Here is a 17982-nt window from a genome sequence, read left to right on the forward strand (position 1 = left end):
TTCTAATAACCACGGTAAATTCAACAAAATATAAACCATTTGTTGGTACATGAAGTAGTTAAATTTCTAGTATTGTTTTCAAATTCGGCTTTAGATTGGGTATATTATGTTCACCTTATTTTTATTTATTTCAAGACTTTTATTAATTATTTCAAAGTTTAAAAAAAAAATTAAGGGTTGATACGGCTAGCTACCTAAGTTCAATTACAACTAATATAAGTTTAGATAAATATATGATAAGCTAAGTTCACAAAAATCAAGTCAATAGATATATAGAACACGTTCTTAATATGGAAAGAGATTTCTATGGCTTATGTGTTTATCCTTTTTAGAGAAAATTACTCCATAAATAATTAGATTTTTTTTTTTTTTTTTACTTATTTGTTATTCCGTATTTGATAAAGAGTGTACATAAACTATGGCGTTAAGGGAGTCACGAAAAACGGTGATGAAATTCAATCAACCCTAACTAACCCAAAACTTTAACCTGAAGTAGTTGGCATTGGCAATTGAGAAACCAAATTTTAAATTAGAAATGAATAAAAGAAATTGAAGAATCAGAGCTTTGCGATTTACATATCATTTTTTTCTGCAAAAAAGCTAGCTTGATCGCCATTTGTTTACATATACATTAATTTAATAATTTTAACAGAAACCAGAAGATAATAATTAAAGTGCTTTTAACTATAAGCTCTCTGAAAAGCACCAGTATTAAAGAATGTAACATGACTATATAAATATAATGTTGCATTATAATTTAGTTTAGTTAGTACTCTCTGACATATTAATCAAAAACAGTTCAGTAATTTAGTTGTAATGTTAATTATTATATATTACTAAGTGCTTAAAATTAGTAGAAACTAAGTGGAGTAATTTGCTGTCAATAAGAATCAGCAGATATGGCCCAAGATTTTCTGATGACAAGTGGAACTAACACCAATTATTTATTAACTTTGTTGATTATGAATAAGATAATAAGAGTACTATTCCTCAAAAAAAATAATAATAGTACTATACAAGTGTTCATAGTGATAGTTTAGAGCATAAATTCAGAAACCCTTGATTAATTACACAAATGTGGTAACTGGCCTGGGGTTATTTTCGGTTTGCTCCGATTACAAGTCGTTTGTATAATTATTATATTAGGAATATAGAAAAATATATTATTGATTGTACTCGAACCAACTTTTATTTTAAAATTAAGGGTAAATTAATAGCATCAATACAATCTAATGACAATTACCGATCTACAAAATATTTCAGAAAACGATTCTTTTTTTTTTTCTTCTAAAAATAAGTTGTGAACCATTAGAAATTGTAAACAAATAGGCTACGTAATTTCGTATTGTGAAGTAAATTGATATTTATTGCATAATTGAGGACAATATTTTAGATTCGTAACTATAATTTGGGTTGGATTAATTCGATACTTTGTAATTTACATCAAAATAAAATTGACATTCTATCCATCTTTTTTAATTTGTTATTTTATTTTGTTGAGGATGTGAGTGATAGGTTTTTTTTTTTCTCCTTTATGTTTTACAGAATATACTTGTAGTGTAATCAAAATTGATTTTGAGTAAGTGAGATTACGAATTTAATTCTTAAATAAAGATGTTACCGCTAATTTGGGACAACTTTATAGGAAAAATGATATGTGAATAATTCAAAATGTAGTATTATACATGAATTATGAAATATAAGTGTAAGCTAGATTTGATTCCTTGAGTTACAATTTGGATATAAATATAAGTTAAGTAATTGGATACATGCATGTATGTATATGTAATTTGTATAGACACTAATTTTGCATGGTCTAGAAATTATCAAATTATTGAACATTAAATTAAAGTAAAAATAAATTTCTTCCAACAAAAAAAATGAAAATTTGGTACTAGATGAGATATGATGGGTTGAGGATTGTGGGGTAATAAATATAAAAATAATATGCCAGCTAAAATGTAGGGAGGTTCAAAGTGTTTAACCGATCGGAGACAAAAGAAGAATTTGTTGCTTAGTGATGGTGTTCTTCTGCAATTACGACAACAAAGCGTGGGCTTAACTACTTCTTACGTTAACAGCGGCCCAAATTAAGAAATTTACTAATACCTAGTATTATTGAAAGCAATTGGTTAAACAACATTTAATTATATAACAACCTTTTAAGAATCCATAGAACTGTTTAACGGAGACTAGTGTTATAATGGAGGAACTCTATGTATTTTCTATATAAAGGAAAAAACGAAAGATATGAATAAATCCCAATATTTTTTTTTTAACATGAGGTAAAAAAAAAAAAAAAAAAAAAAAAAATTCTACACTTGAAGTGTCTAGATGATTCTCAATTGAGCCTTATTGCCCTTTGCTGATTTCAACAATCAAGCTTGTGAATATTACATACTCCCTCCGTCCCATGATATAGTTCCTCTTTTTTTTTATTTTGGAGATTAAAATGTTGTTCCTCTTTTAATTTTTGGATAGTATGTAAAGACTATTGTACCCTCATTTTTTTTAACTTTATTCATTCTACTTTCTAATTTATCTTTGAATTTTGCACATGCCATTTACTTTTTTCCACTTTCTCTCTCTAACTTTTGTCTATGATTGTACTTTCCACTTTTATTAATGTACTTCATCCACTTTCTCCTCCTATTTCTTAAATATTGTGAAAAAACACAAACAAAAACTACATTATGGGACGGGGGCCGGGTGTATATCGAAGAGACTACATGCCTCCCAAAACGTCCTTAGTGTCCAAAATAGGGTCATTTCCTAAAGACCCTCCTAGTTAGAAGTGTCAAAACCAAACCGAAACGAAGAAAACTATACGTTTCGAACTGTAATCGATCCAATTTGATCCGAGAAATTTAAGACCCAAACCCGATCTGTAACCGAACTGAACTCAACACGAACCTGAACTTGACCCGATCCGAACTTAACCCGGCACCGATTTGATCCAATGTGAACTCAACCCGAATTCGATTTGACCCAACCCAAACTCTAACTGAACCGATTTGACCCGACCCGAGCTCAACCGATCCGAAATTGACCTGGCAAATAGTCAATCTAATCCGATCTGTTTTGACCCGAACTGATATTAACCCAACCCGATTTTAACTTGATTTGATTTACTTGAGCTGAATTTAACCCGACCATAATTAATTATTGACCTTTAAATTCAAGTTCTTATACTACACTACTATATTTACTAATTATTAATAAGTTAACTTTTTTTACTACAAAGAAATAATCCAAGTAACAAGTTTACTTCATATACATATTAATTATATAAAATTACTTTCTAAGCTTTATATTCGTCTCATCTAAAATTTGCTACAAATAATTTGTAATACTTGAACATTAAAACCTCTTCTGTCAACTCGATAAAAAATATGATACATGAATGACTTGATATTGACCCAATAATAAGGTAAAAACTCAATAATAACTCTAGTTTAAAAATAACCTTATTTGGATATGAATTAGGTCAACTTAATCAAAATCCAGTCAAATACAGAAAGGAATTGAATCGAAATTGACCAATTAATGAATCAACGAATCAACCTTTTCTTAATCAAATCGAACTTGACCGAACCGAAATTAACCCGACCCAAATTCATCCGACCCGAAATTAACCCAGTTAATCTCGCTTTTAACCTGATCTGAATTTATCCGAACTGAACATGAACCGATCTGGAGTTGACCCAACCCATATCCGACCCGGACTCGATAGACCATGACCCGAATTTGATCCAACCCGAATTTGACCCGACCCGACCCGATTCGAGTTAAAAGAATAATTTTGACCCGAACATATCCGATCCGAACAGACCCGACCCGAATAGACCCGACCCAAACTCCATCCATTTATCTGAATTGACACCTCTACTCCTACCCTCCTGTTGTAACACTAAGTTATTAAAGCATTTTTGTGTAAGCCTGCCAAAGGCCATTGTAGGCATCCTAAGAACGTCGATGCTTCCAAATGGAATGTCATTGTCGCTGAGCTATATTCGTAACCTTAGAAACCTTGCTGGGGTGCCCTAAGTTCCTCAAGCCTAAACTTGATATGGGTTATAGGTGATTTTTTTTTTTTTTTTTGGGGGGAGGGGGGTGGGGGGGTTGAGGTTTCTAAGGTGTGCTCCAATATTTTTTTCAAATAAAATTCTAAGCTTACCCTTGTTTTTTGGTTTCTACATGGTATCCTAAAATCACACTAATTATATCCTGATCGATAAATTGTTGTTAGCTCAGCTTTAATTAAGCTAGCCCCTCTAACTTTCTATTGGAATCAATGGTAAAATTAAATTATTGCCACCACTTTCCATTATAATTAAAGCTTTGGTTTGCGTGCCCAACAATTATCTCGATTTATTTGGTGAAAAAATCATTGGGTTAAGGTCTCAAGTGTCATTTTGGCTCTTAAGGGTCCATTTTAAGGCCAAAACCAGCAAAAAATTACCAAAAACGCCTCAGTTTACATGTTGTGATTCGCATTCGGGATAATTGATCATTAGTTAAGGTTTCGATAGGTCATTTAAATCCTTAAGTTTAAATTTTAGGTCAATTGTTCTTAAGTTTAAATTTGAGGTCAATTTTGGCATAAAATTACTAGAAACTCTTCAGTGTGTGCAATGGATCGCCTTGGTTTGCATGCCTTAATTTTTTAAGCAAGGTAAATTGCTCGATAAAGGTTTTTGAGAGTATTTTTGGGATTTGAGGTAGGTTTAAATTTGAGGTTAAAATTGGCAAAAAAAAAAAGTACCAAAAATGCCTCAACTTTGTGTGTTTAAAAACGCTCAATGACATTAATTCTAACGAGTGTATAATAAACAAGTGAGGGATACACAATTTTTTTTTTTCTTTTTTATAAACAAGGGATACACAACTTAGAAAAACCCATTTTATTTATTTTTGATAATCATCCTATAACAGAGTGTATAATGAAGTGATAATAATAATAAACAAGGGATGCACTACTTAGAAAAACCCATTTTTTTTTATTTTTGATAATCACCCTATAACCGATGTGTGTTGTGCTACCGGTTGGGTGTTCCATTGTTCTCTGTCTCGACGCCATGTTCTGCTTGTTCAAGGATTTTTCTTGGGGATATTTTTGGTGATCGTGCGGTGTCGTGTGCTGGTATTGCGGGTATTAAACATCGGTATAATATTGTTCGAGATACCTTTATTGATGTTTGCTATAGAATTGGGATTTCAACTGGAAAGGAGTTGGACATTGGGTTGTCTGGTGGGAACGATGGGACCTTCACACCTACAGATGTGTTACTTTATTTATGGGACCGAGGACGGGATGTATGTGTTGATTTTTCAGGGTCTTCTCCTTCGACACAGACTGGACAATCTGACTTTGTTCATGGACGGGTTGTGGCTAATACAACTCATCAAAAGTGGGTCAAGTACGAATCCAATTGTCGAATAATTGGATATGGTTTCCTCACCTTCTCCTTTTCTTCACTTGGTGAATTAGAGAAGGAGGTTGTTGCATTGCTGAAGAGGGTTTAGAAGTTCTCAGTGACTCAGGACATTGGGGCACGTGATGCTATTCATATTTTTACTAGAGTAGACTTTGATATAGCTAAAGGAGTGGGGGCCCAGATTGTAACGTGACTTTCCATTAATTTTCTAGAGTTAGTATTATATATTCATGGAGTACTATGGATCATGGTACTCCATACACAATATTTTTGAGTTATTTTGCCTACACTTTATGTTATTTTGCTTAAATATTTGTGTTATTTTGTTACAACAATATGTTATTTACTTATTTAGTTCAACCTCAGCTCATGCTATTTTAATTTATATAAATTAACCGGTACTTATGTAAAAATAACATATATATAAATTGAAATAATAATAAGTTTACATCAAAATAACATTAGCAGTGTTGAGTTTTAGGGCATTGTGAAGAGAAACGAACACTATAGGAGGTACTAAATTTCTGGACATGAAGACATTTGAACCCTTAAATGGCTTCAGATCCATTGCTTTCTAAGAAACCCATATAATTGGAAGAAGAAAAGAGGAGAGAGAAAGTGTGATTGATTTTGAGTTGGAGTAAGAGAGTGGGAGGAAGATGACTGAGAAAAAAGGTGAAATAACATACATTTATTTAAAAATAACATTATACATAAATTGAAATAATAAGAAGTTAAGATCAAAATAACATGAATTTTATAAACCTGGAGTGCAATAAGATAGAAATTGCAAATTTTCTATAGGTTCTATGACTTTGTCTGTTTTTAAAATATAATAATAATAATAATAATAATAATAATCATAATTAGATCATGCTAAGTTTTCACATAGTGTGTGCACTTGGTTTTTTTAGTACAGCTCTAGCTCATAGGGTCAAAATTGAAAAGAAAACCAAAAAAAAAAAAAAAAAAAAAAAAAATCCAAATGTTGATCCTCCAAGTTTTCACACAACAGTATAATTTGTCGGAGACTTTAAAATTACAAGAAGAATTAGTACAAAACCTCCCCACATTCCACTCTTTCTCTCTCCTTCCTTTCCCTTATCATGTCACTTTCTTGCTTCTCTTTCTTTTTTTCTACACAAACAAGCAACCAACCAAACAAAAACAATTACAAAATCAATGAATTTTGAAAACACATCTTCTGTAACTCACTCTCTCTCTCTCTCTCCTCTCTCCAATTCAACACAGAATCACATGTAAATTCTTATTACCAGTAGTAATTGTCAACTATTCTTGGGATGGTGTTTCCCACAAGCTTTCAACCCCATTAACTAAAAAAATAAATAAATTAAAAACCCATCTTGAAGAGAGAGAAAGATGAAGTGGGTGTGAATTAATTTTTAATATTATTCATTTTTTTTTTTTTTTTTTTTTTTTTTTTTGGGGAGTTATAAAAGAAGCTCAAATTTGGGTTGGTTTGCAAATAATGTCACAAAAAGAATCTAAAGAGATAAAGACAATTGAACAATGGAGATGGTCGGAAATGCATGGTCTTGAGCTTTCAGGCTCTTCAAATAACAACACTACTCTTAACTCCAATCCTCCTACTCATCTTCAAGAATTCCAAGCTTCGAAGATGGAAGCTACTGATGGTAATGGAAACAGTAATAGCAATGCGAAGAAAGATGCACAATCGTCGTCTTCGGGATCAGCTGATAAACCTAAAGAAGGACCGCCTCCGGTTGCGTTCAAAGAGTTATTCAGATTTGCTGATAAATTGGATTGTATTTTGATGGGAATTGGTTCTCTTGGTGCTTTTGTTCATGGCTGTGCTTTACCCCTTTTTCTTAGATTCTTTGCTGATCTTGTTAACTCTTTTGGTTCTTACTCTAATAACCCTGATAAAATGATGCAAGAAGTTTTAAAGGTACACTTCATTTACTTTTTAATTAATCTCTAATCTATATTTTTTTTACTCAAATTTTTGAATAATTTCTCTTTTTGGCAATTTTTTGTAGTATGCATATTATTTTCTTGTTGTTGGAGCAGCAATTTGGGCTTCTTCTTGGGCAGGTAAATTTTTTTAATTTGTGATTTATTTTTGGGGTTTTAGTTCATAAAATTTTTCTCCTATTTTTTGTGGACTATAATCAAATTAAATTTTATTATATGATATGGTGTATAGAAATTGCATGTTGGATGTGGACTGGAGAGAGGCAATCAACAAAGATGAGGATTAAGTACTTGGAAGCAGCATTGAGTCAGGACATTCAGTACTTTGATACACAAGTTAGAACTTCTGACATTGTTTTTGCTATTAACACTGATGCTGCACTTGTTCAAGATGCCATCAGTGAGAAGGTACAATTTTATTTTATTTGCACCATATTTCATACACATAATTATTGGTCTATTATATGGTTGAATTATTGCTGAATATGATGTTTTTGATGAAATTGCAGTTGGGTAGTTTTATACACTACTTGGCAACATTTGTGACTGGTTTTGTGGTGGGATTTACTGCTGTGTGGCAATTAGCTTTGGTAACTCTTGCTGTTGTTCCTTTAATTGCTGTTATTGGTGGAATTCACACTACTACATTAGCTAAGTTGTCTAGCAAGAGCCAAGGAGCTATGTCTCAGGCTGGGAATATCGTCGAACAGGTACGATTTAACGAGAATTTTTTGAAGGTTTTGTTGAATTTGATCTTTTGAGCATGTTTTATGGCTAATTTTCTGATCTGGGTATGTTTCATTTGGTACTAATTTGCAGACAATTGTTCAAATTCGGGTGGTTTTCGCGTTTGTGGGTGAATCAAAAGCCTTACAGACGTATTCGGCAGCATTGAAGATTGCCCAGAAGCTTGGGTACAAGAGTGGATTAGCAAAGGGTTTAGGATTGGGAGGAACTTATTTCGTCGTGTTTTGTTGTTATGCTCTACTTCTTTGGTATGGAGGTTATCTTGTTCGGCACCATTTAACTAATGGAGGTCTTGCCATTGCTACTATGTTTGCTGTCATGATTGGTGGAATGTAAGTTTACTATCAATTGTTTCCGACTTTCTTGTAGACTTTTTATAATTGCGAAATTTTGATTAATATTGTACTAATTTGGTTAATCAGAGGTTTGGGACAATCAGCACCGAGTATGAGTGCGTTTGCCAAGGCGAAAGCTGCAGCAGCAAAGATTTTTATGGTAATCGATCACAAACCAAGTATTGACCGAATCAAGGAATCAGGAATCGAATTGGAATCAGTTACAGGGCAAATCGAGCTCAAAAATGTCGAATTTGCATATCCATCTAGGGCGGATGTGAAAATTCTCAACAACTTCTCACTTTCAGTACCTGCTGGAAAAACCATAGCTCTAGTTGGTAGTAGTGGATCTGGGAAAAGCACTGTTGTTTCTCTAATTGAGAGATTTTATGATCCCACTGAAGGTAAAAACAATAATATGTCATTTATTTTCTTACAAATAAATGAAGCATTTTTTCATTGGGTAGTTTGTTAATAAATATTTGGTATGCAGGACAAGTATTTTTAGATGGGCATGACATTAAAACATTAAAGCTGAGATGGCTGAGGCAGCAAATAGGGTTGGTGAGCCAAGAACCCGCTTTATTTGCAACCAGCATCAAAGAAAACGTACTCCTAGGCAGACCAGATGCTAGCATGGTCGAGGTCGAAGAAGCTGCCAGAGTCGCCAACGCCCATTCATTTATCATTAAGCTTCCTGATGGCTTTGAAACTCAGGTAAGATCAATTTCACCCTTTTCTTATAAATGTTGTATATCTTTGATACGAATCTTGTTATCGGTTCACAAGGCGGTTGGCTGAGGGGGCGGGGAGGTGGGTGTGTGATTGTTCTTGTTTATTAGTTGTGGTTTCTGATGTTAATGATAACTCATGTGTTTTTGCACATATTATGGTTAAGAGTAGTGGTCTAAGTCTCAAACTTAGGAACATTGACCAGATATGGTTGTGGATTCGAGGATCTGACTTAGCTATTAATTCTATCTATTCTTGGTCTGAATTATTGTGTCCAATGTTCCTACATTGTTTAAGTTTTGGCTTGCGTATTGCCCACAATAAAAGAGTTTGCATAAGAAAAGTAAATAGCGTACAACTTCGGTATATAACAGTGTAAAATTTACCATTTTACACTTTTCTTTAACAATTTAAGGGCCACAAGGAGTTAAATTTTACTGTTAAATAAATAGCTCGAGTCTTTGAATAACCATAAGGGAATAAGAGGATGGTTCATTATTTTATACCTTGGATAAAAGAATATACTAGCCTACTACTAGTATCTCTCATGTTCGTTTTTTAATCATTAATTAATCAATTTCTATGATTATTTTATTTTCTTGTTTTTCATTCCTTATGGAGTACTCCAAATTAATTTCATATAACTAGTGCAAGTAGTAATACTAAAAAGATAGTCGTGAGATAGCCGGACTTTTAGATTTTATTGGTTTATTGCTGTGTTACAGGGACGTTTAGATCTGTGTACTTTTTGTATACGGAGTATTCGAAAAATAAAGTTAGGCGTGATTTCTTTCTTATGTAACTCAAAATGGGATGATTGGTCAACAAACAAAACCTAATACTTTCTCCCTTTCAAAAAAGTCAATGCAATAGAAGGTGTTTGGTCATGCATTTAAAGAAAAGGTAACATGTCCCAGTCAACAATGCATGTGCAAATATTAATAGCATACTCTTCTGAAACAAGGACCATTTGGACTAGAGCAATTTGTCAGTTAGTATTATATTTCCCACTCACTGCCATTCTTTTACTTATCTGTGTCTTGATTTATTTATTTAATTAGTAATATTTCTTTGCTTTTCTTTTTCTTTTTCATTTTTTGGGTTTAATTGTCAAAGAGAGTTAAGTAAATGTTATACTAAGTATAATATTGGTGTTTCCACTACAAAGTTTCTTCTTCTGATTATAAAACTCCCTCAATTTGAGGCTCTTCGAAGACCGAAGACAGCTTCTTCAAACTTCAAAGCCTTGTTGAATTATTATACAAGTACTAAAATTTTGAAATCCTGTCAGCTTAAGTTAAAAGAATTAATAAAATGGTTTGAGAATCAAGCAAGATTCCTTATTACGAAGTTTGACACATTATATGCATTATCAAATATGCTATCCTATTAGCAGTGCTTGACAAAATCATGTGTCAATATCTAGTAGAGTTTAGTGCAGTATTTGGGCATATCAGTACCTTTGTCTTTTAGAAAAAATATACTTGTATGTAATATTGTTAATACAGTCTTATTTTATTTTTCTGTAGAAAATTTCCTACTGTGGGCTGGGAATGAACTAAAATTTTATGTGACAAAACATGGACTATAATTGATTTTGACGAGGAATAGCAACTTTCTGCTTCCAGTTCATTGATTTTACTGTACAATTATTTTCTCACCAGTAGGCTTGCTGCGAATTAAATCCAAAAAACTTGACAGGAATTTTGATAAATAAAGTCTGATAAACGTTCTGAAAATGACAGGTTGGGGAGAGAGGCTTGCAGCTCTCTGGAGGACAAAAACAAAGGATTGCTATTGCCAGGGCAATGCTTAAGAACCCGGCAATACTGCTTTTAGATGAAGCGACTAGTGCATTAGATTCTGAATCAGAAAAGCTCGTCCAAGAAGCTCTTGACCGGTTTATGATCGGCAGAACAACTCTTGTTATTGCCCACCGTCTCTCCACAATTCGTAAGGCTGATCTTGTGGCTGTACTTCAACAAGGAAGTGTATCAGAGATTGGAACCCATGATGAACTTATGGGCAAAGGCGAAAATAGTGTTTATGCCAAGCTCATTCGCATGCAAGAAACGGCTCATGAAACAGCCATGCATAATGCCAGAAAGAGTAGTGCCAGGTACTATCTTTGAAAAATCGTCTAGGACAATCATCCTATTCAAATTCAAACTAGATATTCCTGCTTTCTGCTGAAAATGCATCAGTCCTATTTAATTTCAGGAAAGAAAACATGTTATGGTTATCATTCTCTACTAAATATCAATCTTAAGGAGCATGTTACAAAAAACTTGCCAATCAAACAAATTGAGAAAAGAAAAGCTAGGGTTTGACATAAAGTTAGAAGCTATGCAGAGTTTAGTAAGTTTTATAAAGATGAACTTAAAATCTAGTCATAATAATTATAAAACCCGTAAAAAAAGCTGGAAATTACTTGTTTTGGTTCTGATAAAACAGAAAGTTTAACTTGTGACTTTGTTAGTTATAATAGCTTGAACTGTGTACATCTGAAGTAGTATATGACCTTGTACTTTATCTTGCAGGCCTTCAAGTGCCAGAAACTCAGTTAGTTCACCAATTATTGCACGGAATTCTTCGTATGGTCGTTCACCTTATTCACGTCGGCTCTCTGATTTCTCCACTTCTGATTTTAGTCTCTCTATTGATGCCACCCATGGAAGTTACAGGCCTGAGAAGTTGGCTTTCAAGGAGCAAGCCAATTCCTTTTGGCGTCTTGCTAAAATGAATGCTCCTGAATGGCCTTATGCTTTGGTTGGTTCTGTGGGCTCCGTTATCTGTGGTTCACTCAGTGCCTTCTTTGCCTATGTTCTTAGTGCTGTCCTTAGTGTCTACTACAACCCAGACCATTCTTTTATGATCAGAGAAATTGCCAAGTATTGCTACTTACTAATTGGACTTTCTTCTGCTGCCCTCATCTTTAACACGCTACAGCATTTCTTCTGGGATGTGGTTGGGGAGAATCTGACGAAAAGGGTTAGGGAGAAGATGATGGCAGCTGTGATAAAAAATGAGATGGCGTGGTTTGATCAGGAAGAAAATGAGAGTGCCCGAATTGCTGCTAGGCTTTCTCTTGATGCTAATAATGTTCGATCGGCTATTGGGGACAGGATTTCTGTTATAATGCAGAACTCCGCTCTTATGCTTGTTGCTTGTACTGCCGGGTTCGTTTTGCAATGGCGTCTTGCTCTTGTACTTATTGCGGTCTTCCCTGTTGTCGTTGCTGCTACTGTTCTGCAGGTTTGTTACTCTTTGCTGATTATTTCAAAGTCTCCCCGCCAAAAAGTAGATAAATTTAAGGACATGCTTATGCAATTATATATAGTGCTTAAAATTAATTATTTCCCAGAATAATTAATGACAAAATATGATTAAGGAATATAATACCTGTGCAATTATATAGAGCATGAGTTCCAAGTATGACCTCTCCTACGTTTCCCCTGTGGCATAATCCCAATACAAAAAAAAATGAGCATGTTAATTAGTCTACTTTTCCAGAATACGCCACAGTTATGTTTGAAAATTGTACATGGCATGCTTGAAAAGATAAAAAGAAGGATTGTGCAACCATCAATTTCCCATGTGATAGTTGCTAAACAAGACAGTAACTTTATCAGTTCATTCAATTTTTTTATTTTTTTATTTTTTTATAATTATGGTGATGGTTCCTAATGTATGTATTAATCTGGTACAGAAAATGTTTCTGAAAGGTTTCTCTGGAGACCTAGAAGCGGCTCATGCCAAGGCTACACAGTTAGCAGGAGAAGCAGTGTCAAATGTCAGAACTGTAGCTGCCTTCAACTCGGAAACGAAAATTGTTGGCCTTTTCACTAAAAATCTTGAAATTCCTTTACGGCGTTGCTTCTGGAAGGGACAGATTGCAGGTAGTGGATACGGAATAGCTCAATTTGCTCTTTATGCTTCATATGCTCTTGGTCTCTGGTACGCTTCTTGGCTTGTGAAGCATGGAATCTCTGATTTTTCTAAGACAATTCGGGTTTTCATGGTCCTTATGGTATCTGCCAATGGAGCTGCTGAGACTTTAACCCTAGCACCTGATTTCATCAAGGGAGGACGTGCAATGAAGTCGGTGTTTGAACTTCTTGATCGAAAAACTGAAATTGAACCTGATGAACAGGATGCTACGCTGGTTCCTGAACGCCTTCGTGGAGAGGTAGAACTCAAGCATGTTGACTTTTCCTATCCCACACGTCCTGACATATCTGTCTTCCAAGACATCAACTTGCGGGCACGAGCAGGGAAGACTCTTGCCTTAGTAGGTCCCAGCGGATGTGGTAAGAGTTCGGTCATTGCTCTAGTGCTGAGATTCTACGATCCTTCGTCTGGGAGAGTTGTGATTGATGGTAAGGACATCCGAAAGTATAACCTCAAGTCCCTAAGGCAGCACATGGCATTAGTCCCACAGGAACCATGCCTCTTTGCCACCACAATATATGAAAACATTAAGTATGGCAATGAAAATGCAACAGAAACTGAGATTATAGAAGCAGCAACCCTAGCAAATGCTCACAAGTTCATATCAGCCATGCCTGAGGGCTACAAGACTCAGGTAGGGGAGAGAGGAGTTCAATTGTCCGGGGGCCAAAAGCAGAGGATTGCACTTGCCAGGGCATTTGTGAAGAAGGCAGAGATAATGTTGCTTGATGAAGCTACAAGTGCACTTGATGCAGAGTCAGAGAGGTCTGTTCAGGATGCATTGGACCGTGCTTGCTCAGGGAAGACGACGATTGTGGTGGCCCACAGGCTATCAACCATTAGAAATGCTCATGTTATTGCTGTTATTGATGATGGGAAAGTAGCGGAACAAGGATCACATTCACACTTGTTAAAAAACTATCCAGACGGGTGTTACGCCAGAATGATACAGTTACAAAGGTTCTCACACGGTCAGGCCATAGGGATGGCATCAGGATCAACCTCTTCCACAAGACCACGAGAAGATGAGGGGAGGGAAAACTGATGCTGAAAAAAGGTGGAAGAATTTCCAAATTTAGTAAAAAGATAGGAAAAAGGAAAGGAAGAGGGAAAAAAAAAAGTATACTCACATATCCCTTCTCATCAGTTTGGAATTCTTGATTTTTGCTGTCATATATAGCTTCTTGTGTATGTGTTATCTAATTTAGCTTATGAAATATAGTAATTTTATCCAAAAGGTTCATTGTTGGGATCCAACTTCCTAGCTATTGTACATGCAACACATCCGAAAGGTATCGATCCGCTCTGATTTGGTCACTAGGATTTAGTACGGGTACAGATTCCACATATATGTAATTCGAGTGATTTATTGTCATATTGATGATGAATACATGAAATGAACTTTTTAAATGACATGAATCCAATACGAGTACTTCGTATTTTGTAGGCGCCCATCTTTTTCTTCTTTAGAACAAGTCAATCATATTAGGTTATGTTAGGATAATTAATTAATTATATGTCTAGGTCAGAGCTAGGTAATGTAATAATGGAGTTAAGGTAGGGATTTTTTTTTTTTTTTTTTTTTTTTTTTTTTTTTTTTTTTTGACAGAGAGATCTATAAATGAAAAGCAAGATTACAACCTAAACTAAGTAAAGAAAGCAGAATTGCACGACAGAACATTGGGGGACGGACCATACAACTTCTTATGATTAGGAAACCAAGTATACCCGGAAGGACAGGATGCTATTCTTTTAGAGCCGCTTAACCTGCTAAATAAAGAGTTAGTAAACCCGGGAGACCAATTTTGCAAAGTGGCAAATTTCCTTCTAAACTTGGGACGGGAAGACGAGACAAAATCCAACAATATTTTAGAGGAGGACGTTGTTGGGTGAAAGGAAGTCTGTAGAGGGGAAGAAACCGGCTGAATTGGTAGGAGCGTTGATGTAGCTTCACAAGATGACTCGAGACTTGCCATTCCTATGGCTGGATCTTCTTGCATCAGATCTGGAGTTGTTTCACACCTATCATGCCCTTCCACAGGGGGGTGACTAAACTCCATTGGTGTAGAAGCATCTTGAGTTTCACCATTATTCATCTTCTTTAAAGGATTGGCTACTCGGATGGTGATGAAATTCTTATGGAGAGAACAATAGTAGTGTATTGTTCGTCCTTTGGAAATCGCTCCGTATATTGTTGGAGTGAGATGCAAATAGGAATCAATTCGCTTTCGGCTTAAGAACCGAAAACCTGACCCTTTCAGATTTGGGTTTTTTGTTTCTTAAGTTTCCTTCAGGACACAATTGGTATCAATAATGTTGGGCCTAAGATCTTGGTTGGTAGGGTTGATTTTACCCTCCAAATCCAAAGAATTGCCATCAACATTCTTTTCCATTTTGGTGTTGTCATTCACACCTTTACACCTTCGAACATGGCCATCACCATTACCATCTCCTTCCTTTCTTTTTCCTTTTTTTCCTAAGTTCCTACCATTATCTTCCTTCCCATATTGAACATAATCTCTAAACTTCTTATTCTCCCTTGTTACTGCAAGAGCCTCATCAACGAACTCCGGAGACCAACCTAATAAGGAGATCACCTCCTTTAGTTTTTGATTGAACTCACTATTAGTGGGATCTAATTTTAGGGATTGTGCAAGATCCATGAAAGCTAAGGTAGGTTTATTAAGTTCTAACGCCGCAATCGCTCTTCTGTAGTACGCTTTCACATTCGTAGTATCAAAACACAAAACCGCTGAACATAATTGACCCACTCTATCATAGTCTTTTATCTTAATGAAACAAGCACCCAAGTTCAAATTAAGGGACACAGCTATGCCCGAAAACATCAATTTATCCTCATCGCTACAAACCGAAGCAAAGGACAACAACTTAAGAGCAAGAGAGTATTTTGCTATAGCAAACCCTATTTGATTCTGTTTGTAAAACTTGTTTCCCTCATCTTTTAGACTTTTAACAAAATTGAAAATACCATGAGGATTCTCCAAATGCCCAATTGTAAACTCCAACCCATGAGAAGAGACATCGTTCTCTTCAACATGTGAAATACATAACATCCCCCTTAGTTCTTCAAAGCTTGCCATACTAACTTAAAACTAGCAGAGTAACACACCAAAGACAAAGCTGAAACTAAACCACTAGGCTTTCCTAACTATACAAAAGAGTTAAGGTAGGGATTTGGAATCAAATAATTGGACACTACAAAATCAATATTGTTAGGTTTATGTAGGGTAAAGTATGACAAAAATTGAGATGGGTTAGGCAGTTAAGAGACGTAACTTTTTTTAGCAATTAAATTTCCGTAACGTAATATAATATAATGAGTATGAAATTTTTTTTTAGCAACTAAATTTTCGTAAAACGTAATATAATATAATGACTACGAAATATTTGTATGTAATTTATCGCTCCGTAAGATGAAGTAAAAGACAATTGAAAAGGGGGGATGCATTTACACTATTCATTATTGCACCCATAGAATTTTAGTAAGCACAAAATAGAACAAGTAGAAGATTAAATGAGGAAATTGGTTGTGGGCATGGAAAATAATAAAGGGTGACAGAGCATGCGGAAGAGTGATATAAACGGGGGAGCAAAATAATTTAAGTATTTGGTTTCATTGTGGTGGTTGCACGTTCGTAATATCACACATGAAAAGGTGAAAGTGGACTCTTAGAAATGACACATTACTAACTTGAAAAATACAAGTAAATTATAAAGATGGAGTTTCTTTTGGGTTAAAAGGACACAAAAAAGTGGGCTCCTTATGTGGGGTGTGCATGAGCCAAGGAGTTTTATTTATTTATTTTTTATTATTTTTTTTTTAATGAAAAACTTTTTATATACATCCGGTTTACACTAATATTAGTGTATATCGAGCAGTATAAGGGTAACTTTTAGCTAATTTTAGGGTAGTATTTTGCCCTTTTTTAGGTAATTTTAAATATAATACAATTTTTATATAAATAGACAACAAGAAAAGTTTTATAAAAGTAATTTAATTGCATTCAATCACTAATAATTGATTTAAAGTCATTTAAAATGTGATTCTTTACTAATGAAGTGTAGATAATTTTTATTTGTATTGGGTTACTTTTATGCATATTAGGGTAACTTTTATTCATTTTTGGGGTAACTTTAGGGTTATCATTATAATGGATGTATAATAATTATTGTACACCCGATTTTTTTTAAAGTTTGTGTTTTTTAATTAATTAGTTTTTAAAAAACAAAAATAAAAACAAAAATTGAAAAGGACATTTAGATGGAGAAAATGACATTTAAATTATTCTGCTCTTAAAAGCATGCATATGTTTATGCTTTAGATGGGTGTGAGTGGTCCCAAGTGACCACTTATTGTTTTAAATTATGAGGATAGTGAATTTTTTTTTTTTTTTTTTTTCTTTAAGAGCAGAGGAAGCTACAACAAAGGATGATCAAATGCGGAAGAGTAATTGTTCTGCCTTGTGCTGTGAATAAAAAAAAGTCAGCTAGTATTTTGCTCATTTCGAAATGAGTAAATAAACATAATCTTCCTTTCAAAAAAAAAAAAAAAAAAAAAAAAAAAAAAAAAAAAAAACATAATCTTGTCAACATAATCTTTGTCTAGAATCTACCTATTATTAAATTTGACTTTATTACTTGTAGGAAATCATATGGTACCTAATGCCCTAATGGTTGATTCATATTTCTCCTTATTTATAGGGGGTTATTCATCACCACAAAATTAAGGGACAACAAACCCATTAATCTTGGCATATGTCTATGCCCTTTAATGACATTATAACTCGGTGGATAATTATTTT

General features: G+C 34.3%; 1 protein-coding gene across 1 annotated transcript; it reads left to right on the forward strand.

Annotated features, from left to right (window-relative positions):
* Window positions 1-6561: 6561 nt before the first annotated feature.
* LOC145570554 (ABC transporter B family member 1-like) lies at window positions 6562-14611 on the forward strand. The gene is made up of 10 exons (XM_081629679.1): window positions 6562-7368; window positions 7460-7514; window positions 7627-7802; window positions 7904-8104; window positions 8214-8473; window positions 8564-8880; window positions 8970-9193; window positions 10954-11327; window positions 11749-12463; window positions 12918-14611. The coding sequence occupies exons 1-10, from the start codon at window positions 6928-6930 to the stop codon at window positions 14202-14204; spliced, it is 4050 nt and encodes a 1349-aa protein (XP_081485805.1). The 5' UTR covers window positions 6562-6927; the 3' UTR covers window positions 14205-14611.
* Window positions 14612-17982: the final 3371 nt, after the last annotated feature.

The sequence above is a fragment of the Chenopodium album genome, chromosome 12 (genome assembly GCF_948465745.1).
Source record: "Chenopodium album chromosome 12, dcCheAlbu1.1, whole genome shotgun sequence".
Classification (NCBI taxonomy): Eukaryota; Viridiplantae; Streptophyta; class Magnoliopsida; order Caryophyllales; family Amaranthaceae; genus Chenopodium; species Chenopodium album.